Source organism: Sycon ciliatum, chromosome 2 (genome assembly GCF_964019385.1).
Source record: "Sycon ciliatum chromosome 2, ocSycCili1.1, whole genome shotgun sequence".
Classification (NCBI taxonomy): Eukaryota; Metazoa; Porifera; class Calcarea; order Leucosolenida; family Sycettidae; genus Sycon; species Sycon ciliatum.
The window spans coordinates 30,430,738-30,458,706 of record NC_088644.1 but is presented as its reverse complement, the minus strand read 5'-3'; the positions used below and the strand labels follow the sequence as shown (position 1 = coordinate 30,458,706).

The window sequence follows — 27,969 nt, the reverse complement described above, 5'->3', positions numbered from 1 at the left end:
GTTGGTCACCTGGAGCCCCGTCAATGCGGGCATAGAGCTGAAGCGAGCGCGTAGCCGAGGTTGCGCTGACTGGTTGGCGGCGGCTAGCTGAGCTCCACGACACTCCTCTCTTTGTTTTTTAGCCGCTGACCGCTGGAACTCAGTTCTCCCTTGCTGTGTAGATTTCGACTTCCGAGTTCTCGACTGTAGTCTATCAGTAGAATTGTGCCAAATGTTTGCCCGCATTATTCCCGCGGCTTCTGACACTCTGTACGTCACCTATCTGTACATGTATCATACTTACAGTGGATAGTAATACTCAGCAGTGTCCGGTTTTTGCTTGTTCAAGGAAAATAGTTAACAGTTCGTGTGTTTTAGGACTGTTTGATATTAATTTTTCTTTGTTGCCTATTCTGCTGTTGCATGCGCATCAGCACCTCAGCGACTCCGCTCGTTCCTCATTCTTCATTCCATTTGGCCTAGCGAAGACTAGCCAAGTTTTCTTGGTGATGTCAACGCGAAAAGGCTGGTAATAACAGATACTAATACAGATGGAATCCTGATAATTCGAATATGGCTCAATTCGAACATACCGCTTAATTAGAAGTTTTTTCCAGGACCGATTTCTATCAATACGATTCCCACATAAACATTTCTGATAATTCGAACCTCGAACTGGACATGTCCAGTTAATTAGAAGTCCCACAGATTCCACTTACATAGAAAATGTGTGGGATTTGTGCTGATAATTCGAAGTTAGCAAAGTGTAATTCGAAGTTCTCTGTCCACCCTGCACTCACTCGTTGCGCACACATCCGCACACTCACTCATACGTGTACACCACTATTGAACGCGTGAACATTGCCAGTGGGGGCCACCACAGCACAAAGACAAAAATGTGTGGGATTCGTGCTGATAATTCGAAGTTAGCAAAGTGTAATTCGAAGTTCACTGTACACTGTACTAGTCAGTTCAGTTTGCACGAGCAGGCTGTGTCGGTCAGTTCAGTATCCGTAAAATTTGTGTCTAAGGTCCATAGCGCAACTCTGCGTGACCATGAGAGCATTTTGACATACATATTGTGTTGTGGGTTCATGTTTGGATAATTAGAATGTCCGGATAATTAGAAGTTTTTTCCTGGCATTTTGAGGTTCGAATTATCAGGATTTCACCTGTAGTAAATATCACGTCTCCTGCCCCCACCCAGACCTCTCGGTGACTAATCTTCACACTCTGGTTTGCCTTTGCTTATACTGGGATGTTATTTTTCCCAAAGCAACATGGATTTCTTGTACTTGTGTTACGACATAGAAAGCGTCCCTTCGACTCCGGAAATGAAGCAAATGTACCGTACATGTGCTCTGAATTATTGCGTGTTTGGTGTGCACAGTACGTGTGCTGCATGTACTGTTTTAACTGTGAAGACTTGCTTGCTTGGTATGCATAGAGAGTTATCAGCAATGACAAGAAAGGTGGCGGTACTACTGTGCCCACATGGAGAGCTAGGCACTGTTAGAACCGTGCTCCTGCTCAGGCCTTTGTCTTTGACTGTGTTTTGTTTTGGTACTTTCACTGTACTTCTTCTAGGCCCGCTGACTGTTTGCGACAGCTCATCACCCCCAAACAGGATAGTCAGTGACGCGACGCTTTGTAAAGGAGACAATACGATTATCACTGCAGAGACACTGGGATGTGCTGACATCACACCGCCAGGACAACCGCGGGATCTTACTCAAAATGCGAACAAGGATTACATCAGCTTAAAATGGAAGGATCCTCCTGGTCAGTGAACGTGGGAAATTGTGTGTGTGTGCAGCTTCGCACGTCCATGCTGAATCTTGTTTACTTGCTGAGGCTATGTGCAAAAGACATACATGTACTTTAAGTATGGCATCACACTGTGTCCTAGTACAGTACTGGCAACTGAAATCCGACCCCCTGAGCGGTGCGCTCACGTGGCAAAGAATGTGAACCCCCTCCCCGCTCAGGGGTCGGATTTCAGTTGCCAGCACTGTACATCTGACATAGCCTGGATCCAGGACCCTTCACTGCGTATGCATATAAGCGCATGTGGACATAATCTGCACGCACCACGCTAAAGATGAAGTTTGACAATCGCCCCGGGATGGACTATGGTGGCCATGCTTTTCGCCACCAATGATATCACCACTGTGGGGGTACTACTCACCAATGGTATCACCACTGTGGGGGTACTACTGCAATGGTATCACCACTGTGGGGGTACAACTGCAAGTCTACAAATTTTCGGTTCCTTAAATTTTTGGCCTCCCAGGGCTAAAACACGTGTTTGGCCACATTAAAATTTCAGCCTTTACTGCTGCTGCCCGTATACACTGTCACACTGGACCTTGCAAAACGAAAATTTGGCCGGAACAAATATTTGTATGCCAAACATGCCCAGGCCAAAAATAACCCGAATATAAAAATTTAATATCAAGTATGCTACATTATCACATGTCACGTGAGTGTTTCCTTGGATCGGGCCAATCACTGGTCTGTATGAGCGGGCAATAAATCAGTCCAACGCCCGCGTCCAAAGCCCGTCGTCAGTGACAACCCTGACTGAGACTGTACGCGTGAAATCTACGGGATGTGAACATGGTGGGCATGGTGACTGAACGGCGCGCAGTGTGACATGTGAACGCGTGGTCGAAAGTGGCGATCTCAGCTTTCCTCGCGTGACTACGACGACTCTGTAGAATGTACGACTCTACGACGAGTCGCAGTGTAGCATTGAGACGAAGATGGAATTCTTTTTGGAGATGGACATCCCGGCAATGGACATGGCCTCGGACGTCTGCCGTGTGGTGCTTGCAGGGATCATTTGTTCAGTCATGTTGGCAGCCTGACCGTCGGTAAGCTTTTGGATAAGATTCAGTTCTGCTCGAAGTGGCACTGTGATCACAAACAATTATTTGAAATAACACAAATTCAACTCAGCGTCGTGCGTTTTCAGATCCTCGCAAAGTCACTGCCTGTGTGTGGTCTTCATGTGCCACGCAAAACTCTTACCAGGCTCATTTGTCCTCTGCCTTCACCTTTGCTTGAACAACAAACACAACAATTCAGGAATGTTTTGCAATGAAAAATACAGCTATCTGGAGCTGAAAAAAGAAGAAGAAAAATTGTCCTCAGAATTACACAAATACTTGCACTTGTTGCAGTACTGTATTTGACAACTTCCTGATACACATGTAAACATGAAGAAACTCTTTGTGGTAGCACTCTTAATTTTTCAACTGAAATTATGATTCTGCTGTATTTATTGTCGTTGCCATGTCTATTGCTATGACGATGCGGTGCCGGCACTTTTTTCTGTCTCCGTCTTTCAGTACTGTATACTCTCTGATGGCCTGTAGCCGACTTTTTGTTAGGGTGTACTTCTGAAGTAGGAGAAATATCTTCATTTTTCCTGTTTTGATAATGATAGCACATCAATATACATTGTGGTCATAATGTGTTGGCATTTGGGCCAATTTCACCAGCAGCCCAATGGTCTGCTCTGTGGGCCATGTGATAAATTCGTTATCGCATGGTTGCTGCGGGCCTTATGGCATATTATTGCCCCTCGAGGTTAGCCCTCGGGCCTACGGCCCTCGGGCTAACCTCTCGGGGCAATAATATGCCATAAGGCCCTTGCAACCATGCGATAACATATACGTATTAATTTTTATGTGTGGCGATCGGGGTTGATTTTAACAGGCAAATACTCTGATTTATTTTTACGCAGCGAAGATCACTGAATCTGGTGGATAGAGTATGGAATGTACGGGATCTTGGAGACTACCTTGAGTTTAGTGCTAATCTCAATACGTGTGAACTGGGTCGGAGCAGACGAGGGCCAAGCGGCACATACGGTAACAAGCGGAAATATATCGTCTGGAATTTAATTTCGTCTTTTGCGTCCAAGGAGCTTTTGGACTAAATTAAATGCCGGGCTGATGTCGATTAATTTTGTCCAGCTTTCCAATGCATTCTTGTGGTCCATGGACGAGATTTTCAACAGGACGAACTCCGTTTCTTTGTAAAAGTAAAAAAAAGAGTAAATTATCGTGACCGTTCCCAAAGGGAACTCACGACGGCCGCTAACACCCGGTAAACCCTAGCGGCTAGGGTTTCTTTGTAGTTGGACGAAATTATTGACCGACGAAATGTTCTGCCCGTACAGTAACTCTGGTCCCTGGCTAAACGCAGGGCTTCAGGGGCCAGCGAGCTCATGCTGCTCTGGTCCCTGGCTAAACGCAGGGCTTCAGGGGCCAGCGAGCTCATGCTGCTCTGGTCCCTGGCTAAACGCAGGGCTTCAGGGGCCAGCGAGCTCACGCTGCTAGCTTTCACACCAAACGAAACTGTATAGCCTGACGGTTGATTTAGCGTGCTGAGGATTTAATCCTTATATTTGTTCGTAAATGTGCTATTTGCGTACAATAGATGCAGAACACCTGATTGGATATCGGGTGCGAATTATGAGCCAAGATGGAGGAGTCTGGGACATATCAAAGGTACTGTGGAGTAAATCGACTGTGCATGGCCACGCATGTCCTTATCCTTGGTATAAATACTCACCTTCGGGGGCTTTCCCACTTTGAAGTAGGTTGAAAGTGGCCTGACAGTATCAGGGCATGTAACCTTGTGTCCTACTTCATCAAGCTGCGTTTGGTAGGAGCAGATGCTATTTATTGTTGATTTGATATGATTGTTTGACGTGCTGATGTATGCTCCCCAAGTTGATGTCATTGGGTGCCGCAATACTCGGCTGTCTCCTGGGATGGAACATTCAATCGTGTATGTTGTCTGGGCTGTCGCTCTTTTCTTCAACGGAACTCAGTGGTGGATACCACTCCAGAGTGAGCGTGCGGCATTGCACCCTTTCAACCGTGACCCCCCCCCCACACACACACACACATGCACAAACATATTCATGAGAGGATTTTGCCTCTGTAGGAGGGCAGGGCAGGGCCATTCTAATCATGAAATAGGTGTGTCGTTGCTTCTCAAGGCTTGAAAGGGGATAAAGCCGCACCTTCTCATCCTGCCTGCTCACATGCGCAAGTGTGTATTATTTTAAGTTTTATTTTTTACCTGTGTTTGGGTGTGAACTTGCAGAGGTACATGAGAGAATCAGGCGTGGCTGGTATAAACAATCGGCTTGTGATCGCTCTTACGGGTAACTTCGACAGCAGTTCTGTAGTTGATGGCGTGGTCATTAAAATTCCCAAGTGCAATATTCACCCGGTCGGACGCCACGACACAAAAGTGCAGGTAAGATTCCAGTGCCTGGCACCTATGATATCTCGAGTCCGCATTTCCTAAATGTGCAGCTGCATACTCCATTGATGCATGGGGATTTTCAACGGTCGCAGTGACGTCCAAACTTCTTGCATCAGCTGTACATTGTACACAACTGGCCAAATCCAACCTCATGAATAAAATAGCACCGGGCGCTACGCAGCCCTAGCACTACACATACTGGCCTGTGCACTCGAACGTTGCGCTGCTTTATTCTTGAGGTTGGATTTCTCTGACCAGCACTAGTAGCAGTTCAGTAGAACTCCAACAAGACATACACATTGGGAAGTGGAAGAAATTACATGTAATTACTATCCGAGGCACTTATCAAAAGTTGAGTCCCGCGGCACGACCAGCATGTGAATGCGGCTCGGGTACTACGTCGAAACGTACGAAATTGTGTATTGCAATCAGACATATACGTGCTCATGCCTAGTGTCACCGATCCTTTTCTCACAGGGAGGTGAGGAGGCATCAAGCCAGGGTGCCTGCACTGCCTACAGCCTGATTTTCCTAGAAGCGTAATGCAACCATGCTAACTTTCTCCCTCCAGGTCGCATCGTTGCCTTATGGTTACAATGCAAAGACACTGCCACGCATTGAAGTGGAAATAAAAATTACCGGTAAGGGCGTATTCTGTGACACAGAACGGGAGAACGTTTTGACAAAATTCTTCCTATTTTAAGGTAGCTGGAAAAGGAAATCAAAAACTTTTTGTGGTGAACAGTCACTTTTCTTGGTTTTGCAAGTGTATTACAACTCGTAGAGTTGACTTGTAAAAAAGTAAGCGAGCATTTCGGGCCAATTTCTCGTAATGGCCTATTTGAGCAAAATAGGTGGTAATTAGAGCAAAAATGCAAAATATCCCATTTTAGGGTGCTCATTACTCCGCAATATTGATGGTGACCAGCTACTTTTTTTGGCCATTTCATCTCCACCTGGTACACAGAATGCACTGCACACTTCACATCCGAAATATTTCGGGCCAATTTGAAAATCTGACTTAGTTCCCAGCTATCATAATCGGATCTGGCGGACCTATTTGCAATGAGCAGTTCAGAGCAGAGAGACCGAAGTTCGGCTAATACTTGAACACAATGTCATGTCACGTAGATTTTGTATGCAACAAAGTTAGCAAATCTGTAGGTTGTCTGATACCTCACTGCTCCCAGTTGTCCCCCGAATGTATTCGTCTCTTTTATAAATGCTACTTTCTTCCTATCTTTCTGTACGGCGCCACTGCTTGGCATTCCCTGCTTAGTAAACCTGCTGTACATGCACTAGAAATACATCATAAGCGTGTGTTAAAAATTACTTTTCGTAAACCCTCTCTATTCCCCTCTACTGATCTATATAGTTTGGCCTCCACCAGCCCCATCTGTATCCTATCGCAGAGACAGTCATGCGTTCTCGTCCATTGTATTAAACTGAACATTGTCCCTGAACATCTCAGCAAGTATAATAGGTTTACTTTCGCACGGGACACTCGCAATGGCATAGTACTTCCCAGAGCTTTGTCAACTATGTTTACCAAATCCCCTATCTTTTCTGCAAATTCGTATTGGCTCAAGCTGCCCAGTGGAAATGAAGACAATATCCAATATTAGACAGTTCCTTAAAGGGGAAGTATACCCTAAAATCAAATTTTCACCAGTTGTAGTCTTCTGGGTGCTGAGTCGAATGGTCTTGGTCCGAGGAAGCTGCGACGCTCCCTTCCTACTTGAATCCCAATCGAACTCGCGCACTTCCACCGAAACTGGGTGACTGCGCCCTACTAGATGGGGATTTGTATGCAAAATGTCACTAAAAGCGCCATTTCGTTCTTATAAAAGCACGGATGACCGCGATTGGCCCATATGTTGTAGTCTTTTGGACGCTGAGTCGACTGGTTTTGGTCCGAAAAGGCTACGATGCAGCGTTCCTCCTTTATTCCCAATCGAACATGGTTGAACAAGCGGTCACGTGCTCCTGGATGCCCAAATCACCTGGTCACCGCGCCAGCAGGCGACAACTTTCACACCAAGGTTCAACTCGAGTTCAACTCGAGTGACAGGACTGCACCCAAAAAAGGTCAAACAGGCTAGTAAGTTGTACCCTGCAGGCACGGTGACCAGGTGACTGGTGTACGCAGGAGCACGTGACCGCTTGTTCAACCATGTTCGATTGGGAATAAAGGAGGAACGCTATCTCGCAGCCTTTTCGGACCAAAACCAGTCGACTCAGCGTCCAAAAGACTACAACATATGGGCCAATCGCGGTCATCCGTGCTTTTATAAGAACGAAATGGCGCTTTTAGTGACATTTTGCATACAAATCCCCATCTAGTAGGGCGCAGTCACCCAGTTTCGGTGGAAGTGCGCGAGTTCGATTGGGAATAAAGGAGGAAGGGGGCGTCTCAGCTTCCTCGGACCAAGACCATTCGACTCAGCACCCCGAAGACTACAACTGGTGAAAATTTGATTTTAGGGTATACTTCCCCTTTAACCATGTCATGCCAAGTTGTAGGCTCACTCGCCTCTTTTGCTAGCTTATCTCGCCACTATCGACCATGGTCAACATAGTGATAATTTTCACCCCGCTGATGCGTTATTTTCTTCCGATTATTATTCTGAAGTGTGTCCTTTTTATGAGTATTATCGCATTTTTGTCTCAGAGGAAACTGATTATTATGTTCTTTCCTTTTCTTCTTTTTTTCCTTCTCTTGCCATGGCTGGCTAGCACCCCCTCCTTTGCATTGGCTTCTGCCATTGGACGGTGAAATAAAAAAATGCCAAAGCGCGGGCATGACATGACGCAGGACTTTGGATGTATTGCCTTTAGCTAGCCCTGTTATGAAAAGACTGTGCCCAGTTCCTGATGGGTACACAATGTTGATTTAAACGAGCTATGGTACAGAAACAGGAATAAAGGACTAACTTAGCGATATGTTTGTACGTTGAATGGAAACGGTGGGACGTGATTTGATGGGTAGAAACTTCTACTCCTCTCCTCAGATCACCTCATTGGTAGTGCGGCGTATCTGCCTAATTGTAGACGAGAGAATGCATCGGCGATTCATCACATGTAGTTTACATGTTCTTTATTTGTGAATGATGCAGATTGTATGACGCGTGGATGTGTCACACATTCAGGTGAGAAAGATCAGGTTTGGCCACCCTGTATATGCAATACTTGATGAGTAGCTCTGGGAATGAAATGTTGGCGTCTGGACATATCCGACCATTGTTCCAGGTGTTAGGGTCTGGTGGAGAATAAAATCTTATCCAGAACCATGAAATGCACTTACCGTATTATCTCCATTACAAGCGGGGTCTCTTGTAGAAGCCCAGTCTCTATTATAAGCGCACTCCAAGTGGGCTTCGAAGATATACAAGCGCAGTCTCCAGTATAAGCGCAGGGCTTATAATGGAGAACTGTATGGATCATATATCATACATAATGTTTGACTTCACACAGTATCACATAAAAACATGCTGTGGTGAATTTCTGTGATCTCCGAGATAAAAAGTTCAGACTCGAGTATACCAGGAAGCACAAAACTGCAGTCACGGTAGATGCTGAGAAACTTTGTGCCACTGGTATAGCATAAAATTATTAACCAATGTAACATGTGCCAGATGGTCGAAAAAAAGCCCAGTCTCTAGTAGAAGCCCGGGGTCCGGACTGGTTGAAATATATAAACCCTGGGCTTATAATGGAGCCGGATAATACGGTATTTAGAGAACAGTCAACTTGTACTGAGGTTTGGCGTTTGTGTATTCAGTACAAACTGTCTTCATTTGGGCAAAGTCTGCCATGATCTGTACCACTGTCCTTGCTTTTGTGCCTGTTGTGTTGTCTCTTTTTCCTGTGCAGCGAACCCATTCTGCACCTGTGGTGAGTAAATCCAGTACCGATAGTACTTTTACAGGCAGTGACGGTGAAATATTGCGGTATTCTTGTGGGTGACACCTCTCTTGTTATGGTGCTTTATGCTGGTGAGAACGTACTCGGTTACGATTTCCCCCGGAACCTTAATGACAGGTTGCATAGACCTCGGTGCTATCAGTAGGACCTACCGGTAGGACCATCATACACAGACATGCTACATGGCCTCTGTTCTAAATTCTAACATTGACCTAAAACCTGACCCTAAACCGTTGCTAAGTGGCTAGTGAAGGAGTCCACAAATTTTAGACGTGATCGCACAAGGCATTCTACGAAAATCCACGGCAACAGCACATGATAACCATGGAGACGGAGTATGGAATTTTGCATTCCCCTGCCTTGGCAGACTAATAAAAACATTAGGTCCTCACCACGATTGATGTGCCATGGTGAAAATTCACTTTGGACAGAGTTGCTAGCGCTCCGACAGGAGTATGTGTGGCCATTTTGATAATTGATAAAATTGCACATATGCAATGCACAGGACATAGTCTTGCATTTTTGCCTGACAAAGACCTCATCATAACAGTTGTTTCAAGAAATTTCTGAACCAAAAGCACTTTTGCAGCCCGATTTCTTGGGTCCTGCCGGTAGGATGGCATGCAAGCTATCCATAACCTACCGTACCTCATAATCCCTGTTCTGTTCTGTTCTGTTCTGTTCTGTTTCTTGCATTCTTCTGTTCTGCTCTAGATCACATGGCAATTCATGTGGACGATGTAGACTTTGTTGATAATTCTTCTGCCGTGATAAACTGGAGCTGGAGTGAGTGGGCTCGAAACCCAAAAACGGTGTATACAATGCAGGTTCGTTTTGGAAGGAGGACATCTTCTGGCCATTGCGAGCATTTGCAGCGAGGTAAAGAGAGAACAATTAGATCGGTAAGTGAGGTCACCTCACATCTGTGTACTGTAGGAATTGGGCTATTTTTTTGCCTGTGTTTCGCACATGTATGCTGCATGTAGTCAGGATCCAACACCCTGTGTTGTTGTCTGTGTGCTTGGTTGGTTGTTCAAATCCAATGGTCTGGTATAAGTGGCTGAATGTCCCGCCACACCTGTCAAAATTAAAGGGGAAGTATACCCTAAAATCAAATTTTCACCAGTTGTAGTCTTCGGGGTGCTGAGTCGAATGGTCTTGGTCTGAGGAAGCTGAGACACTCCCTTCCTCCTTTATTCCCAATCGAACTCGCGCACACCAGTCGCCTGGTCACCGTGCGTGCAAGCTACAATTTTCACACCAGGTTCAACTCAAAGGTTCAAACTAGGGAGTCGTAAGAGGCTTACGACTCTCTGGTTCAAAGGTTCAACTTGAGTGACAGGAACGGGTCCAAATAGGCTGTAAATTGTAGCCTGAGGGCACCATGACCAGGTGACTGGTGTATGCATGAGCACGTGACCGCTTACTCAACCGTGTTCGATTGGGAATAAGGGCCGAACGCTGCTTCGCAGCCTTTTCGGACCAAAACCAGTCGACTCAGCGGCCAAAAGACTACAACATATGGACCAATCGCGGTCATCCGTGCTTTTATAAGAACGAAACGGCGTGTTTAGTGACTTTTTCCATACAAATCCCTATCTAGTAGGACGCAGTCACCCAGTTTCGGTGGAAGTGTGCGAGTTCGATTGGGAATAAAGGAGGAAGGGAGCGTCTCAGCTTCCTCGGACCAAGACCATTCGACTCGGCAACCCGAAGACTACAACTGGTAAATTTTGATTTTAGGGTGTTACACAGTGCTGCCAAACCGTCCGATTTTTCGGACAATGTCCGAGTTTTGAAGGCTGTTCCGAAAACCGGTCCGAAATTGGAAACGTTCGAAAAAGCAGCCAAAATTGTCAGGGATCAGTACTTTCCTATGCAGAAGTCCTGTATTTTCACTTTTCAGCGCAACTGAAGGCGCAAATCACTGTACTAGTTCAGTATAGTCATGTACATGTAACATCAGTTACATGTAAAAAGGCTAGCGCTTGGCCGGCTGTGGAAGTGCAAACTACTTGAGTAACATGCCTGGGTGGCATGTACACTGACTGTACAGTGTGCGACCACACTCATCATGCATTACAAAATTCATGACAACTTCGGGGGTGCCATATCGGTTACCATGGCAACGGAGCGATTTTTCATGGTATTTTGGGCAATATTTTGAATTCTCTGGAAAAATTGCCTTGGAGAAAAAGTCCCACCATGTGGCCAGCCTTGGCGGTGAATGGTGTCCGATTTTGGACGAAAATTATTTGGCAGCATTGGGTATACTTCCGGTGGCAGACTGGTTTCGCGACCTTTTTTCAGACTCAAACGAGCTTCATCGAGCATAACTTGGGTACAAATCAATGGATTCACTTCAAATTTTCAACACTGAATCCTTATACGAACAGATTTCAGATAGGACACTACCCAATGAGCTGTGTTCGTCGATCATCATTTCACCGTCAACCAAATTTCCCAGATGACGGGCGAAAAATAGCCGAACTTCGGGACAAAAATACAATGACAACGTAAATGACAACCTGTCAAAAAAAGATCCAAGGGTAACATACTAGCTATTGAAAGTATCATGGACCAAAACAGCTTGGTCCAAAAGCTAAAACAATCAGCCTAGCCACCGATCAAGTCACAAATGTCCAATCGCGCATAGATAAGGTACATTTCAATGGAACAAAATCCATTGCAGTAGGAACTTTCGGCGTAAACTGTGGTCCATGATGACACAAATGCACCACATTTTCCAAAAATGTATAGTTTTCTATACCTAAAACTGAGTCTCAACAGTCAAAGAGTGTCCCAAAATGCCGGAATAGGGCAAAAAACAGGAATATTCTGCTATCTAAACTAAGTGTTCTCAACTACATTTTCCACTCGAAAACTGCTCAAAAGCCACCAGAAGCAGAGGTGACTCCCTCTTCCTCCATAGTATCCTCCTCCAGACCCTTCCTGACTCTTCTTCTTCTTTTCCTAGCCTCTTTCTCTTCTGTGCAGTGCTTTCTCTTGGAGAAATACAGACGATCAGCATCCATGCATGATAGCCTATTCGAGGTGCTGCGGGACGTGGCTCAGCCCATTTCTTCAAGAACACGCTCAAACATCTTGGAGCCGTGGTTGAACTTGATGACAGCAAGTCCAGCAGATGCCTTGACAGTTTCAACACCACAGAAACCAGTCTTTGGGCAATACTGCCACACCAAACCATTCAGAGCTTCGTTTTGGTTTTGGGTGGCTACATGTCGGCAGCGCTCCAAGAGTGGCTTGTCCGCTAGCCGTTGATATATTATCGGCTTGACGGCTTCAAACACCGCAGATAGTATGGGATTTCGATGAATATATGGTGGTGCTTTCCCAGCCTTCCACTGCTGCCACTTGCAAAAGCTATCATCATCTGTTGGGCAGAACTGGTGCATTGGCTTTGCATCCGTAGAAGCCTGGTGGCAAATTGACGCCCGAACGAGTCGTGCCATGTTAGTGATTGGGTCGCCAGGTAGTTGAGCGCCATTCCCGATGGCTAAGTTGTAATATGTTTGCAGTGAGTCGCATAGATCATCTGTCAGGCGCCCTCGACCACTAACCGGCTTTCCATCACTCAGCGGTGTTTTCTTCCTCTTGAGTTCACGCAATGCCTTGCCCAGGCGCTTCGACACATGCCCGACACACTCCTCCTTCGTGATCTCTACGTCTCCGTATGGCTTGGCATTGACAACTGCCTGGAAGCCTTTACTGTCACCATCACCAATGTATGTGGTGTACATCAGTTTCCTGGTAGCGACTGAGCGAAATGAACAGTGTCACTACACCTTCAGTTTCCATTGCCGGAGATGAAGCAGTAGTATTGACATCGCACACATGATCCGCACTCCACGCTTCAAATTCGGCCCGGGAGACTTTGCCAGAACGCCTGTCGGACCTCCAACGCTGCCAGCTACTGCAATGTTTGCTCAGAACACAGAAATCCAGAACTTGGCCCGTCTCCCACGAAATAGCAAACACCATGCCGTACCGACTTGAAAACCCGCGTTTCATCCAGGTGCCGTCAATCGTCACAGCAATTTGGTCATTTGGTCTGGATGATCTGTATCTAGATTACTAAGACTAGGAAGCCTGCTCAGCTGCCTTCAACATGCTTTGCTGAACCACTGTTTCAATACTGGAGCACATAACACTGCCGTGCTCATAGTATGTGCTCTTGGACATGGGACGCGGCAACCCAAGAATGCCAAATAGCGTCGTCATTGCGGAGTACCCTTTTCCGATGCATCTCATAGCCAGTGCAGCTCTCCTGTTAACGTCATAATGACGACCTTGTATTCCCTTTACACCCACAGGGACTTTCTTTTGAATGCGGCCTAATATTTCCTCATACCTTCGATGGCCTCATCCATATGCTGAATTTCACTGGCTTTTGTGTTGATCTTATTCCAAAGCAGACCATCTGGTAAAAGGAGAGCGATCGCTCTTGCGCGCCTTCGCTCTCCTTATTTTCTTTTAGGGCGCACTTTTCGTCGCGCGCCTTGAGAATTTCGAGCGCATCCGCATCACTATGAAGTTCTGAAAACACTCAAATATTTCGTAACTCGGCTTTCCCTGAACGGAATCGAGTAATCGAAAGATCTATTTGCATAAGAAAGTTCTCCGCTGTCGGCTCTAACAAATCGAAAGTCGATCCGAGGTCCAATAGTGGAGTGACGGCACTCGCAAGGTATTTTACGTACCGTTGCAAATTTTCACTTCCGCACACATAATTTTGACATAAAGGTTTTCCCTCTTTTGCGTGACAGTCCGGGCATGCATAGACCTGTGTACGTGTGCCGCCAGGCACAGGTCTTTAGCCGTCAGCTACAGAACAAAGCCTCAAAGGAGCGCTCTACGATGAATACTACAAAAATACCCTGGATCTTAGCGAATTGTCTCACTTTCCCATTGCGCGTGTCATTGTCCCTGATGAAGGGAAACTAAAGTTGTGGTCCGAACAGCTTTCATTTGTAGTGCGTACGGCGATTTTCCAGAACGAATTTGGCAGCTATTGGGTATTGAATCCGATTGGGGTATGGCAAGATGTTGAAAAACACGTATTGTGCTCGCCTTGGATAGATAAGGTGAGCGACTTTTTTGGGGGGGGGGGACTGCTCTCCCACCACTCTCCTTGAGAGGATAGCGAGAGTGATTGTTCACTCTCCTGGATTTTTCTTACACGAAGGTCTGCAAAGCATATCTATAAATGTGCATGTCCTTGATGAAGCAAACAGGAAATATTAGGCGGCATTAGAAGTCCTTTGTTTCGGGTAACCGATGTTTTGAGCGCTGATCGGTTTTTGTTGTTGTATGCATTCATACATACTGTATTATCTCTAATAATATATAAGCACAGTCTCCAATAATAGAACACCTTGGGGCGGCGTTCAAAAAATAAAGTGCTCAGTCTCCAGTATAAGCACACTGTGAAGTGCTCACTGTGAAGTGCTCTGAAAAACACCCGGGCCTCCGGGCCTCCAATAAAGGACACCGTACGGTAGTATATGTACGCGCATTGCATGTACATGTTATCATGGTCAGTCGTGCGATCTCGCGCGGTGCACCAACCTCTGAAATGAGGTTGAAATAATAATGGAACAGTCTCCAATAAAGGAACGTCTCCATTAATAGCACGGGGCGGAGGTACATTGAAAAAATAAAGGACCGTGCTTATATTAGAGATAATACGGGTATGCACATCATACGTGCTCGTACTTCGCATTGTGCTGGGCCCAAGACCAAGGCTCTTCCTTCCTGCTCCTGGCTCTTGCCGGCTAGACATTTCAGTTCTTTGTATCGAGTTGACTTGATTCAGTCAGATTTGTTGCAGGGTAGTCCTATTTGCCAAGCTTAACGTTTTCGACGATGACATGTTGTAGTTTAGAAACTCTCGTGGCTAAAATGTTTCCATCACTTGACAGTGGCTGGACCGTCGTCAACAGCTGCATTGTTCGAGCCCCGTACCCTGAGCAATTTGTTAGAAACTCTTCATCCAGAAGGTGTCCCTCGTTCAAAGTAGTGTTTGCTTCCGAAACCGGGTCGAGCCGCAATGGTGCTGACAAGAGGGATAATGTTGGACTTCATTTGGAGTTCCGACACAGATTCTTTTTCTTTGCATTGGAGCAACAGGAAGCTGTAGTTCCTTGTCCCACAATGATCGCTGAACGACGTGTTGATGCGCTACGTCTCGGAGCTCTGCCAGTTTGACTGTTCCTGGCGGTCTGATCCAGCTGTTGATTGCTATGTAGTCTACATGTATGCCTGCTTTATCGACCGCGCATTTTCTATCTGGGCTGTGTATTGTACACATGCATACCGCTCTGGCACGCGTAAAGTATTAGCAAAAAAATGAAAGCCGACCAACTGACCGGTGTTTTTCTGGCCATGTTACCCACAACAAAAAAACTTCTTCTGTGCGGCCATATTTGAAAGAGGTTGGCATTTGCGGAAGGTTATACCTTTTTCTGTATTTGACCTAATTATCGTAGTGTCGAGTTATCTCCATGAATATAGTTTGGAGTTGCCGATGTGAACTAACAATATGTTTTTGGTGTCTCCATTCTGGTTGGAGAGAACCATTTAGTTGGATATTGGCAGTCTTACGACGAGCCAGGAAATGTTGTTGAATAAAAGAGAGAGCTTGGAAGCTCAGGGCCCTACGCTATGCTTTTTTGCCTAGCTCATCATGCATGTTATTAGAACTGATGGAAATGTTTTTTTCCATTGATTGGCTACATCATTGTATTGGAAAAAACGTTTCAATCAATTTGAATATGAGTTAGGCAAAAGTAATTGCAGAATGTATTGGGGATTGTTACTTTCTCCCACTTCATCCACTTCTGGTTTGCTCCTTCTTTTCCTTTTTATCTCCTTATAATCGGATTTTCTGGTCTTTTTGTAGTAATACATTGACCTGTTGAGCCAATGAGGTAAAATTATATTCCATACAGTAGGATACAATAAGAGAACAGAGAAAGTGTTTAACTCCGAGTATAGGATACAATACAATAATACAATAATTTCCTTGTCCCTTTGCCCAAAATGTATGTGAGGGGTACCTGCTTCAATAAATCCACTCACCACACCCAAGCAGCTGATATTGTGTACACTTTATGTTTTCCTAAAAGCTTGTGATAATTGTGAACTAAAAATGCACTTTGGGTTGAATTCTTCAGATAGGCGTGGCTCTTTGTATTGGCCGGTGTTGTCACTGTGCTATGAGATGCTGTAATAAATAAAATAAATAATAATAAATATACAAGAGTATCAAAAATGATCTTTTGGCAAAATCGGCAAAATTCAAAGTTCTAGTTCTTTCCTATGTATAATAATGTGCAATTTGTACAAGTATGACCTGGAGTAGTACCCCTGGCATGTTGGGAAAACACGGAGCATTAGCCAGAGGAGCACCAGTGGCGACATGCTGGACAGTTCGGCCCCGTGCGGCCACTGTCCTCGCTCTGCGCGGCTGTCGACCATGAGTTTGATGGCACTCAGGTGACGGAGATCTGGACCTCTCTGGGATCGGACTACGCTCCCGCTCCACGAGCTGCGGTATTCTAGCTGACCCTGCTGCGCCACAACGGGTAAGACACGGCGGTGGTACACTCTCTTCACCACTCGAAGGCTGTTCTGCCGATCCTGCACTCAAATCGGAGTTGTCGACATGTCCGACAGTTGGGTCGACGGTTACGACATCATAAACCGCGTCGTAATCAAAATCAGAATCAACACCTTCAACTAAGGCTTCGTCCAGTTCGTTCTCTTCATCAGAGGACATAGGATTGTCGCTCGGGTCACTCCAGCTATCCTCAAACAAGCGCTTCATCTGCATCAACTTCAAGTGACCTGCGTGCTGCCATGTCGGAAGTTACGGCGCAAGCAAACTACGACTTTGATTTCCTGAAATTTTTCAAATGGCAACTAGCCCCAGCGACCCGTGTAGCATAGGCTGTGTGCACGTGAATTTATATGTGGATCGGGTGATCTGCGTAGCTTCCAGGTCGCTTTGAACATGCGTGGGTACACAGGTGTATGGTACAAGTATGGGCGAAAGGACAAAGGGTTAACTGTTGCTGACGGCCGAATTCATGGTTGCCTGTGGAGCACATTACATCATTTTAGAGTTTCCTATTACGCATCCTGTCCGACGGCAAAAGAGGCTGCGGATTTAGTTTTTCTGCACGTTATCAGGAATGATTACTGATCTTCAGCAACTTGGGTCTCCTATAATACGCATCCTGTCTATGCTTTTGTAATGCTATCATAATGCTCGGGATAGCACTCGCTACTGATCTTCAGAAACTTGGCCTTACTCTCACTCACAATAAGACTGTTGTAATGTTCATCGTTCCCAAGCGGTCGCTGGTTTCTCCCACAATTTCATCGTACTGTTGTACGACATACTATACGACAACCTTATACCGTACAACACCGTATTTTATTTATTTTATTTCACCGTCCAATGGCAGAAGCCAATGCAAAGGAGGGGGCGTTAGCGAGCCATGGCAAGAGAAGAAAAAGAAAGAAAGAAGGAAAGAATATGATAATCGAAAGAAAAGAATGCATCAGCGGGGTGAAATTTGTCACTATGTGTAACTTGACCATGGTGGAGAGCGGCGAGATAAGCTATAGCAAAAGAGGCGAGCGAGCCTACAACGTGGCATGACATTTAACATGGTCTATAAACTGTCTAATATTGGATATTACCTTCATTTCCATGGGCAGCTTGAGCCAATAAGAATATGCAGAAAAGATAGGAGATTTGGTAAACATAGTTGACAAAGCTCTGGGAAGTACTATGCCATTGCGAGTGTCCTGTGCGAAAGTAAACCAATTATACTTGCTGAGATGTTCAGGGACAATGTTCAGTTTAATACGATGAGCCAGAATGCATGACTGTCTCTGTGACAGGATAGAGATGGGGCTGGTGGAGGCCAAACTATATAGATCAGTAGAGGGGAATAGAGAGGGTTTACGAAAAATAATTTTCAACACATGTTTATGATGTATTTCTAGTGCCTGTACAGCAGATTTACTAAGCAGGGAATGCCAAGCAGTGGCGCCGTACAGGAAGATAGGAAGAAGGTAGCATTTATAAAAGAGACGAATACATTCGGGGGACAAGTGGGAGGAGTGAGACATCAGGCAACCTACAGATTTGCTAACTTTGTTGCATTGATGTCTGGCTTGCTGTCTTTGATGGTACGGGACAGGTACGGGATAGCGCCAGGCATGCCGATGGCACAAAAAAAAACAAAAAACAAGGAATTAAAGCTGTGTGGACCCTGGCCAGCACCAGACGTTACTGAAGTCACGTCTTTTGCATAGCTACGGGAATACATAAATAAAATCTGGACTGTTCTCAGTGTGGTTGTGTTCTCCGTGCCTGTTTCTGCAGGGGATGAGCAACATGCCGATCATGATGACCAGCGAGCGACTGACGGACTGCATGAAAGTCCAGGTCTGTACAAAGCTGGGAGCGGTGTGAATTGGAGACACGCACACCACCGCACTTGGACTCCTTGAATTATCACATAGACTCAGTGTGTTGTTAACTGACAGTAGTATATTGTACTCCACTCTTCAGTGAATGCACCCGCTCGTCTGTTGTTGGCCTAGCCCTTGCCTATAATGAGAAGGCACCATTGCTTGTTTACTTGATGAAGTAAAAGTACAGATCATCATACTGTGTCACCCAAATATTTGAAATTCGACATTTTGGACAATGGTATATAGTGTGTACTAGGCGGCCCAGATTTAAAGGGAAAGTATACCGTATTTCCCCGATTATAGGTCGCACTCGATTATAAGTCGCACCCCCATTTCCAGGTTTGAGCAATATTTTTTTGATATTATTGACTTCAGTAGTGAGTCATGCTCGATTGTAAGTCGCACCCCCATTTTCACCCTTGGTTTTCAGTGTAAAAAGGTGCGACCTATAATCGGGGAAATACGGTACCCTAAAATCAAAATTTCGCCAGTTGTAGTCTTCCGGGTGCTGAGTCGAATGCTCTTGGTCCGAGGAAGCTGAGACGCTTTCTTCCTCCTTTATTCCCAATCGAACTCGCGCACTTCCACCGGAACTGGGTGACTGTGCCCTGCTAGATCGGGATTTTTATGCAAAATGTCACTAAAAGCGCCGTTTTGTTCTTATAAAATGCGGATGACCGCGATTAGCCCGTATGTTGTAGCGTTCGGCCCTTGTTCCCAATCGAGCCCGGTTGAGTAAGCGGTCACGTGCTCGTGCGTACACCAGTCGCCTGGCCACTGTGCCTGCAGGCTAAAACTTTCACACCAAAGTTCAACTCAAAGGTTCAAAGGTTCAACTCGAGTGACAGAAACGCTGTAAAAGTTGTAGCCTGCGGGCACGGTGACCAGGTGACTGGTGTATGCATGAGCACGTGACCACTTGCTCACCCGTGTTCGATTGGGAATAAGGGCCTAACGCTGCATTGCAGCCTTTTCGGACCAAAACCAGTCGACTCAGCGTCCAAAAGACTACAACATATGGACCAATCGCGGTCATCCGTGCTTTTATAAGAACGAAATGGCGCTTTTAGTGACATTTTGCCCACAAATCCTCATCTAGTAGTAGCAGGGCGCAGTCACCCAGTTTCGGTGGAAGTGCACGAGTTCGATTGGGAATAAAGGAGGAAGGGAGCGCCTCAGCTTCCTCGGACCAAGACCATTCGACTCAGAACCCCAAAGACTACCACTGGTGAAAAATGTGATTTAGGGTATACTTTCCCCTTAAAGGGGAAGTTAAGGCAAAAATTAAAATTTCACCAGTTGTAGTCTTCGGGGTGCTGAGTCGAATGGTCGTGGTCCGAGGAAGCTGAGACGCTCCCTTCCTACTTGAATCCCAATCGAACTCGCGGACTTCCACCGAAACTGGGTGACTGCGCCCTACTAGATGGGGATTTGTATGCAAAATGTCACTAAAAGCGCCATTTCGTTCTTATAAAAGTACGGATGACCGCGATTGGCCCATATGTTGTAGTCTCTTGGACGCTGAGTCGATTCGTTTTGGTCCGAAAAGGCTGCGAAGCAGCGTTCCTCCTTTATTCCCAATCGAACATGGTTGAAGAAGCGGTCACGTGCTCCTGCGTACACCAGTCACCTGGTCACCGTGCCTGCAGGGTACAACTTACTAGCCTGTTTGACCTTTTTTGGGTGCAGTCCTGTCACTCGAGTTGAACTCGAGTTGAACCTTGGTGTGAAAGTTGTCGCCTGCTGGCGTGGTGACCAGGTGATTTGGGCACCCAGGAGCACGTGACCGCTTCTTCAACCATGTTCGATTGGGAATGAAGGAGGAACGCTGCATCGCAGCCTTTTCGGACCAAAACCAGGTGACTCAGCGTCCAAAAGACTACAAAATATGGGCCAATCGCGGTCATCCGTGCTTTTATAAGAACGAAATGGCGCTTTTAGTGACATTTTGCATACAAATCCCCATCTAGTAGGGCGCAGTCACCCAGTTTCGGTGGAAGTGGGCGAGTTCGATTGGGATTCAAGTAGGAAGGGAGCGTCTCAGCTTCCTCGGACCACGACCATTCGACTCAGCACCCCGAAGACTACAACTGGAGAAATTTTAATTTTTGCCTTAACTTCCCCTTTAATTCGTCGTTTCGGCTCATCCGATCACTGCTTTCCTTTTTACATTTTTATAACCGCAGAAAACATTATAAGTAGCCACGAGTCCAATGGCGATGGAATCAATGCTCTCTTTATGGCGTTCACGCTTGAAGGCATAGTTTGTTTGCGAAAACGATGTCTGGGCTGACGATGTCTGGGCTGGCGGAACCCTGATGATGCTGTTGGGGTTGTTGGCTGCTGAACGAATGTAGACGTACAATTGGTGGAGCGTTATAATTAGGGCTCAAACGGCTACGGTTTTCACCTTAACGGTTAACTGCTACGCTAACGGTCGGTTTATCGATTATAACCTATAAGCTGTGGCAGTCTGGCGCGTAGCTAGTTTGAACAGTATTGTACAATATACTTGGTCAAAAATGTACTGTGCAGACTTACTACTAAGTACTAATCCATGCAGCACATGTTGGCATGCTCATTCATGCCTATTCACATACAAGGAGCATTGATTTAAAGATGGCGTGAAATTGATTCAAATTGTCACGGATGGTACTATGTAGTGTGCATGTATGCATGTGTACATACACGATAGGTTGTAAAACTGCCAAAACTCGGTAAAGATGCGTACTTCGAAAACTCGAAAAAGTACCCGCGTAACCTTTATCTTAAACCGGTTAATCGGACTAACTGTTTGAGCCCTTGTTATAGTTATGACTGTCAACATGGCTTGGCACACTGAGAAAAGATTGAAACCGCGATCAATGGACTAGCCATGACTACAGCTGACTCTTAACGTGACCCGAAATAAAAATATTTCTAGATAGCCCATGGTCTTCCTTATACTTTGTGTTGTGTGTGAATCAATTCCCCCGCCATCATTATACTCAAGGACGGCTCACCAGGTGTGCAAGAACGGACTCAGATGGACAGCCAAGTTATGTTATGTTATCGCATGAGCTGATTGTTTAGTAACTGGTGGTGTTAGTGGACATTATTCCCATAGCTATGCAAAAGACGTTACTTCAGTAACGTCTGGCGCTAGCCAGGGTCCACACAGCTTTAATTCCGTGTTTGTTTGTTTGTGCCATCCCGTACCTGTCCCGTACCGTACCATCAAGGACAGCTGGCCACAATATTCAAATAGGGCTTTCAAATGCAAGATCATAACGTGAAACAACTTTGAAGAATGAGTATGTACGCGAAGTGTATCGGTGGAATGCATGCAGGGCGATAGTGCGGGTTCGAATCCTAGGATATGTCTTGAAAAACAAGGAGAAATGAAAATTTTTAACATCCCTGCTTTTTTGCCAAGGTAATCAAGGTTGTAGGCGGTGTCATGTTACCCTCGATTGCAACAAGAAAGTTTATTTCTTTCGCTCAGGGCCCTATGCTATGCTTTCTTGCCTAGCTCATCATGCATGTTATTCGAACAGATGGAAACTGTTTGCAATACAATGATGTAGCCGATCAGTTCGTTGTGGTACGGTTGGGCATTGTACCCGTCATGGTCGACGTCAAACACTATAGCCAATCAGTGGGAAAAAAATTTCCATCAGTTCTAATAACATGAATGATGAGCTAGGAAAAAAAGCATAGCGTAGGGCCTGTGCTTCCAAGCTCTCTCGTAGCGTAACTTGTAATTCCTAGGTCCTTTTTTCTTTTCTATAATTATACTTATTCATCAATGTCCTCTACATGTCCTCTGCATGTGTTTCTCTTTGTATCTTGAACAGATCGAATATAAATTACTGGAATGTTACAGCTGGCATGACTACCCTGAACTGGAAAGTCCATCCTTCTTCTCCGACCCACTTCCAAATGAGCAGCCTCCGGAACATTCTCCTTCTATCACCAGCACCGCCACCAGTGTCACCACCGGCACTCCTCCAACATCTTCCAGCACGTCTGCCGACAGTCGCAACACTACTATTGGTACGTAGATCTACTGAGCCTGTAAACATGCATGTACACCCTGGCTTAGTGTAGCCACTGCCGCCCCCACTGGGTACGAAAACCGTCCTTTACCTTCATAATGTTGAGTATGAATTAGACCCAATATTCTCCAGACATAATTCACAACGGGACAGGTAGGTGGAACGACATTTATTAGGGTAGATGAAGAGACGGAGACAAAGACGAACTACTACGACTACATTATGATTATTGACGAGAGCGAGATTATTTGAAGAGAGCGAGATTATTGAAGAGAGAGAGCTCGACTGAGAAACAACGCAATATAAAGGGCCTGGGTAGCTATGGCAAACATGGGCGCGCAAGTAGCTACCCAGGCCAACGGAACGAAAGGTGAGTATGACGTAGTACGGGTGCATGCAGGATAGACAGATCTGTTCGTGGGAGGAAACTATTGTCTGATCTACTAACATTTGCATGGAGAATGCAACCAACAGCCCCCCCCCCCTGTGACGATGAATTTGGCATGCAGACGTCTGCAGCCCCATGCAGAGCTTGTGGTAAAACTGATTTGCGCATGAAGTTTGTGTATGAAGTTTGTATTTAGATCTGATTATCATGCTCTTCTTACTAACTTGCACGTGTGTATTGTGCCCCTGCAGTATTGTCCCTTGGTGGTCTAGCGGCAATATTAACTTTGCTATTACTGCTGGTCTTCTGCCAGATACGCTTCAACCCTAGAGGTAGGTGGTTGGTAAATAGGTATTTATTTGTGTTGATGTTAAGGGAGGGGGGGGGGGGAGGTAAGGAACTACTTGGACAGTAGGAAGGTACATAACCATAAATGATAGGAACTGCTACAACTTCCAGACGTTGTTTGTAATAGAGCATGTTGTAGCGTGACAACTGGAGACCGAAGAAAGATTGGGCCGCCGTGGTGTGTTTCTCTGCTATAGTAGATGGCAGCCTGAGTTTGTCCAGTGCATGTGAACACGTATGTCCCTGAAGAATGTTGAGTGGTGTGTAATGCATCCCAGGAATTCCTCAAAAACATGAATCACACGCTGGGCATGAGTGAAGGTCTCTTCTTCAAGTGCTGGTTGCAACAGTCAATTTTCTCCAGACATTTCCCATTTCCAACTACCTCAAACTTCTGACTAACGCATGGATTTTCGTAGTCATTTTCAGTCTCACCCCATTGCATTACATGTAATTATGTTGACGATTTAGCAATTTAATAATACTGTATGTCAACAAATATTCGGCGCATATTTATTTTTGGCTATTTTCGGGCTGGTCATGTTTGGCCAAAAATTAGTTGCGGCCGAATTTTTGTTTTGCAAGGTTCAGTGTGACAGTGTATACAGGCGGCGGCAGTACAGGCTGAAAATTTGATGCGGCCAAAGTGGGTTTTAGCCCTGGGAGGCCGGAATTTTTTGAATGGGCCGAAATTTGGTAGACTTACAGTACCTTTTTAAGTGCCTGCCTCACTCTGATGCCTCACTCTGATGCCTCACTCTGATGCCTCACTCTGATGCCTCACTCTGATGCCTCACTCTGATGCCTCACTCTGATGCCTCACTCTGATAGCCTCACTCTGATAGCCTCACTCTGATAGCCTCACTCTGATAGCCTCACTCTGATAGCCTCACTCTGATAGCCTCACTCTGATAGCCTCACTCTGATGCCTCACTCTGATAGCCTCACTCTGATAGCATTTTAGTTAGTAATTGTTTTCTCTGTCCACCTTTGCTGCACTAGCCACCAGTATTATCATAATTGTTTTCACATTCAATGGTTGGCAGCGACCGAGAAAGTTGAGGAAGCCTCCGAAAATGTGTCTGCGTACAGTCTGTATTCTCTATCTAGGCTCGTCACCATTGCTCCACTAGAATTCGGAAGGCAAACGGAGTAAAGAAAAGGTGGCAACAAACAACAAGGGTCAGATTTCCGCTCGACAACTTGCCTGCTCTGATCACTAAGGTCTCGCTGGCAGGAAAGAAGAAAGCATTGGTGTTTTTTTAAATAATAAAAAAAAGGCTTCAACCCTTAGATAAGGGTTCAGCTCCGATGACGAATTGCATTGCCGTAGTGCTCCTACAAAGAAAGCCTAGGCCATAGTGTGGTTGTATTGCCGTAGTGCTCCTACAAAGAAAGCCTAGGCCATAGTGTGATTGTATTGCCGTAGTGCTCCTACAAAGAAAGCCTAGGCCATAGTGTGGTTGTATTGCCGTAGTGCTCCTACAAAGAAAGCCTAGGCCATAGTGTGATTGTATTGCCGTAGTGCTCCTACAAAGAAAGCCTAGGCCATAGTGTGATTGTATTGCCGTAGTGCTCCTACAAAGAAAGCCTAGGCCATAGTGTGGTTGTATTGCCGTAGTGCTCCTACAAAGAAAGCCTAGGCCATAGTGTGATTGTATTGCCGTAGTGCTCCTACAAAGAAAGCCTAGGCCATAGTGTGATTGGCCTACTCTAAGTACTGTACAGACAGAAAATTTCGTCGGTCAATAAGTTCGTCCAACTCCAAAGAAAGGGAGTTCAGTAGCGTATTTTCCGGAGTATAAGCCGCACTTAAAACACCTGGAATTCACCCAAAAAAGTCGAAAAAGTCGGTACTGCTTATACTACGATGGTCAAATTAATTAGCGGTGACAGATAGGGTAGATGTCTGTATGTTGTGACAAAACAATATGGATGCCGCTTAGACTCTATAATTGTAGTACGGCTTATACTCGGAAAAATACGGCATGCGTATTTTGTATTTGTAAAGGAATGCGGAAGCTCTTCGACTCTGGTTTATGTCACCATCTATATGCGTGTGTGTATCTGTGTGTGTATGCGTGCGTGTGTGTGTGTGTGTGTGTGTGTGTGTGTGTGTGTGTGTGTGTGTGTGTGTGTGTGTGTGTGTGTGTGTGTGTGTGTGTGTGTGTGTGTGTGTGCATGTGTGTGTGCATGTGTGTGGTGTGTATGTGTTGTTTTACAGTTAAACAACCCATCAGTGCATGGATCACACAGCACATAGCACCTTGCAAACAACCAAACTACAAGGTGAGTGAATACAACTGGAGACTTTGGTCCAGCGATGCATTGCGATACTCAAGCCGGCTTGTGTATACTAGTAAGTAGGTCAAATTTGAACTGGTGTCAATGTACTCAGACTGGAACTAGAATAGGGAATGGCTGAGTTTCAAAGTACACACCATTACAAAGTCTCACTTATCACTTTGTCTGTTTGTTGATGTGTATGTTTGTGTGCATGTGTGTGTTTGCCGGTGTGTGTGTGTGTGTGTGTGTGTGTGTGTGTGTGTGTGTGTGTGTGTGTGTGTGTGTGTGTTCATTTGTGTTCATGTGTGCGTGTGTGTGTGTGTGGGGGGGGGGTTGCATGTGTGTGTCCATGTGTACCTGTGTTTTTTTCACGCTACAGGGCAGACCTATCCACAGCTCCACTAACAGTGATGCCCCGGCACCGTGTCACAGCAGTCCAGGTCAGCGCAACTCCGAGCTGCTCGAGTTCCCTTCGCGCCGGGTCTACATCAGCTACTCGCGCTACACGGACACGAGTGCAGCGCATGCACGACGCATGTGTAGGCTGCTGCAGCAATGTCACGTTGACGCTGTACTGGATCTGGATCACGAGATTGACCTCGCCGATAACTGGATGTCCTGGTTGGAGAACGAGCTACGTCACGCCGATCACACTGTGGTTCTCCTGGACCAGTATCACCCGCTGAGCATGCACCTGTCTAGGGACAATCAGCGTGCACTCATGGAGGTCAGCCATGGCATGTGCCGCTCGTTCTCCGAAGCAGATTGCCTTACAGGTGAAATGTTCTCGCACCGTCCAGACTTCATCATCCCTGTGATCGTTGGCTCAGGCATCACCAGTGCACGCAGCATTGTCCCGATGCAGATGATGGCTAGTCATATTTACCGACTGCCGGTTGACTTTTCAGCCGTGAACCCAGACTTTGAGCAGCTCAGGCACCGTCTTCTGGGGATAAATCGTGCTCCATGTCAGGATGAATCATGACCAGTATGGTTATAAATCATTCTTGATATTGCTGTCCCGGAACAGTTCTAGAATTTGATATTTTGATATCTTTGCGAACACTCAATGTACATGTATGGTTGTGGTTATTGTTGTTGTGAGTTTTGATGTTAACGACGTTACAGATATCTTTAGCAGCAGCACTGCAGCATTGAGCAATTAGAACATCAAGCACAGGATATAAAATTTGTTGATTTCGTTGAAGTTGAGATTCCGTACACCACATTGATGAATCGAATCTTTGCTGGCATTCAACTTACAATAATATTATTACTGAAATAGGAAGGAGCCGATTGTAGAAACGTGCTGCAAATAATGATGTTGTGTGCATGGGTGCGTGTATGGTTGTGCGTGCATGCGTGCGTGTGACTTTGATACCTAGTGTGTGTGGGTAAAGTTTTTTGAGAATTGCTAGATACCACCAGTGGACTGTTGGCACCAGTGGCCGTGAGCACACACCCGTGTGTGTGTGTGTAGGTGTGTCTGTGTGTATATGCGTGTGTGTGTGTGTGTGTGCGCGCGTAGGTGTGTATGTGTGTGTCTTGCCTTGGTTTTATACAGGTAGACCTACACTCAATCTGCTGACAGAACTGTTTCGCCCTTTGTGAACTCACCAGCGCCGTACATGTATACAGAGCCTAGCTAATGACATTATTATAAATTTATAATATTAATATTGTTCATGTAGACCTCTACAATGTGTGAGAGAGAGAGATTTAGAGCTGGAATGTGTGTGCGGACGCTCGTGTGAGTGTATGTGTATGTGAGAAAAGGGAAAGAGTGTGGGTGTATGTTTGTCTAGTGGTGTGGGCATGTGTGGATTTGGCATTTGTCCCCAGCTCTATTCTATATCATTCATGCCGGAACTACTGCTGCATAGCCCCAAGTCTGAAGACTTGGCAACTTCACGCCTGCACCTGACTCTTGCGCTATGATACGCGTCGCCTATGACACCCCTCAGAATTTCCCACCTTGCTCCCCCTAATGTTCTGGCTGCCCGTTTTGGATCCATCAGTTGCCTGATGATCGTAGAAATACGTGAAACTCAGAGCTGTAACCATGGTAACAAAGCTTCCAAACTCTCTCTTGTGTACAAGGCTCTGCCCTACATGGGCATTGAGCACTCTTCGGACAGTGAAGCACACCACTTGACTACGTCAATGACGTATATACTACTGTACAGCGCTGGCACCTGAAATCCG

The 27,969-nt window shown here is 45.8% G+C and overlaps 1 protein-coding gene across 1 annotated transcript in view; it reads left to right on the top strand.

The window, feature by feature from the left end:
* The window catches only part of LOC135809640 (uncharacterized), a 30,293-nt gene extending 3,210 nt beyond the window's left edge, over window positions 1-27,083 (top strand). Inside the window, exons 3-14 of the mRNA XM_065323037.1 lie at window positions 1,567-1,761; window positions 4,429-4,499; window positions 5,104-5,259; window positions 5,840-5,909; window positions 8,385-8,417; window positions 9,142-9,162; window positions 9,907-10,094; window positions 18,614-18,676; window positions 22,542-22,740; window positions 23,382-23,462; window positions 25,703-25,767; window positions 26,144-27,083. Of these exons, the coding sequence (XP_065179109.1) occupies window positions 1,567-1,761; window positions 4,429-4,499; window positions 5,104-5,259; window positions 5,840-5,909; window positions 8,385-8,417; window positions 9,142-9,162; window positions 9,907-10,094; window positions 18,614-18,676; window positions 22,542-22,740; window positions 23,382-23,462; window positions 25,703-25,767; window positions 26,144-26,749 (1,748 nt within the window). The 3' untranslated portion in view covers window positions 26,750-27,083. The remainder of the gene's footprint in view (window positions 1-1,566; window positions 1,762-4,428; window positions 4,500-5,103; window positions 5,260-5,839; window positions 5,910-8,384; window positions 8,418-9,141; window positions 9,163-9,906; window positions 10,095-18,613; window positions 18,677-22,541; window positions 22,741-23,381; window positions 23,463-25,702; window positions 25,768-26,143) is intronic.
* Window positions 27,084-27,969: the final 886 nt, after the last annotated feature.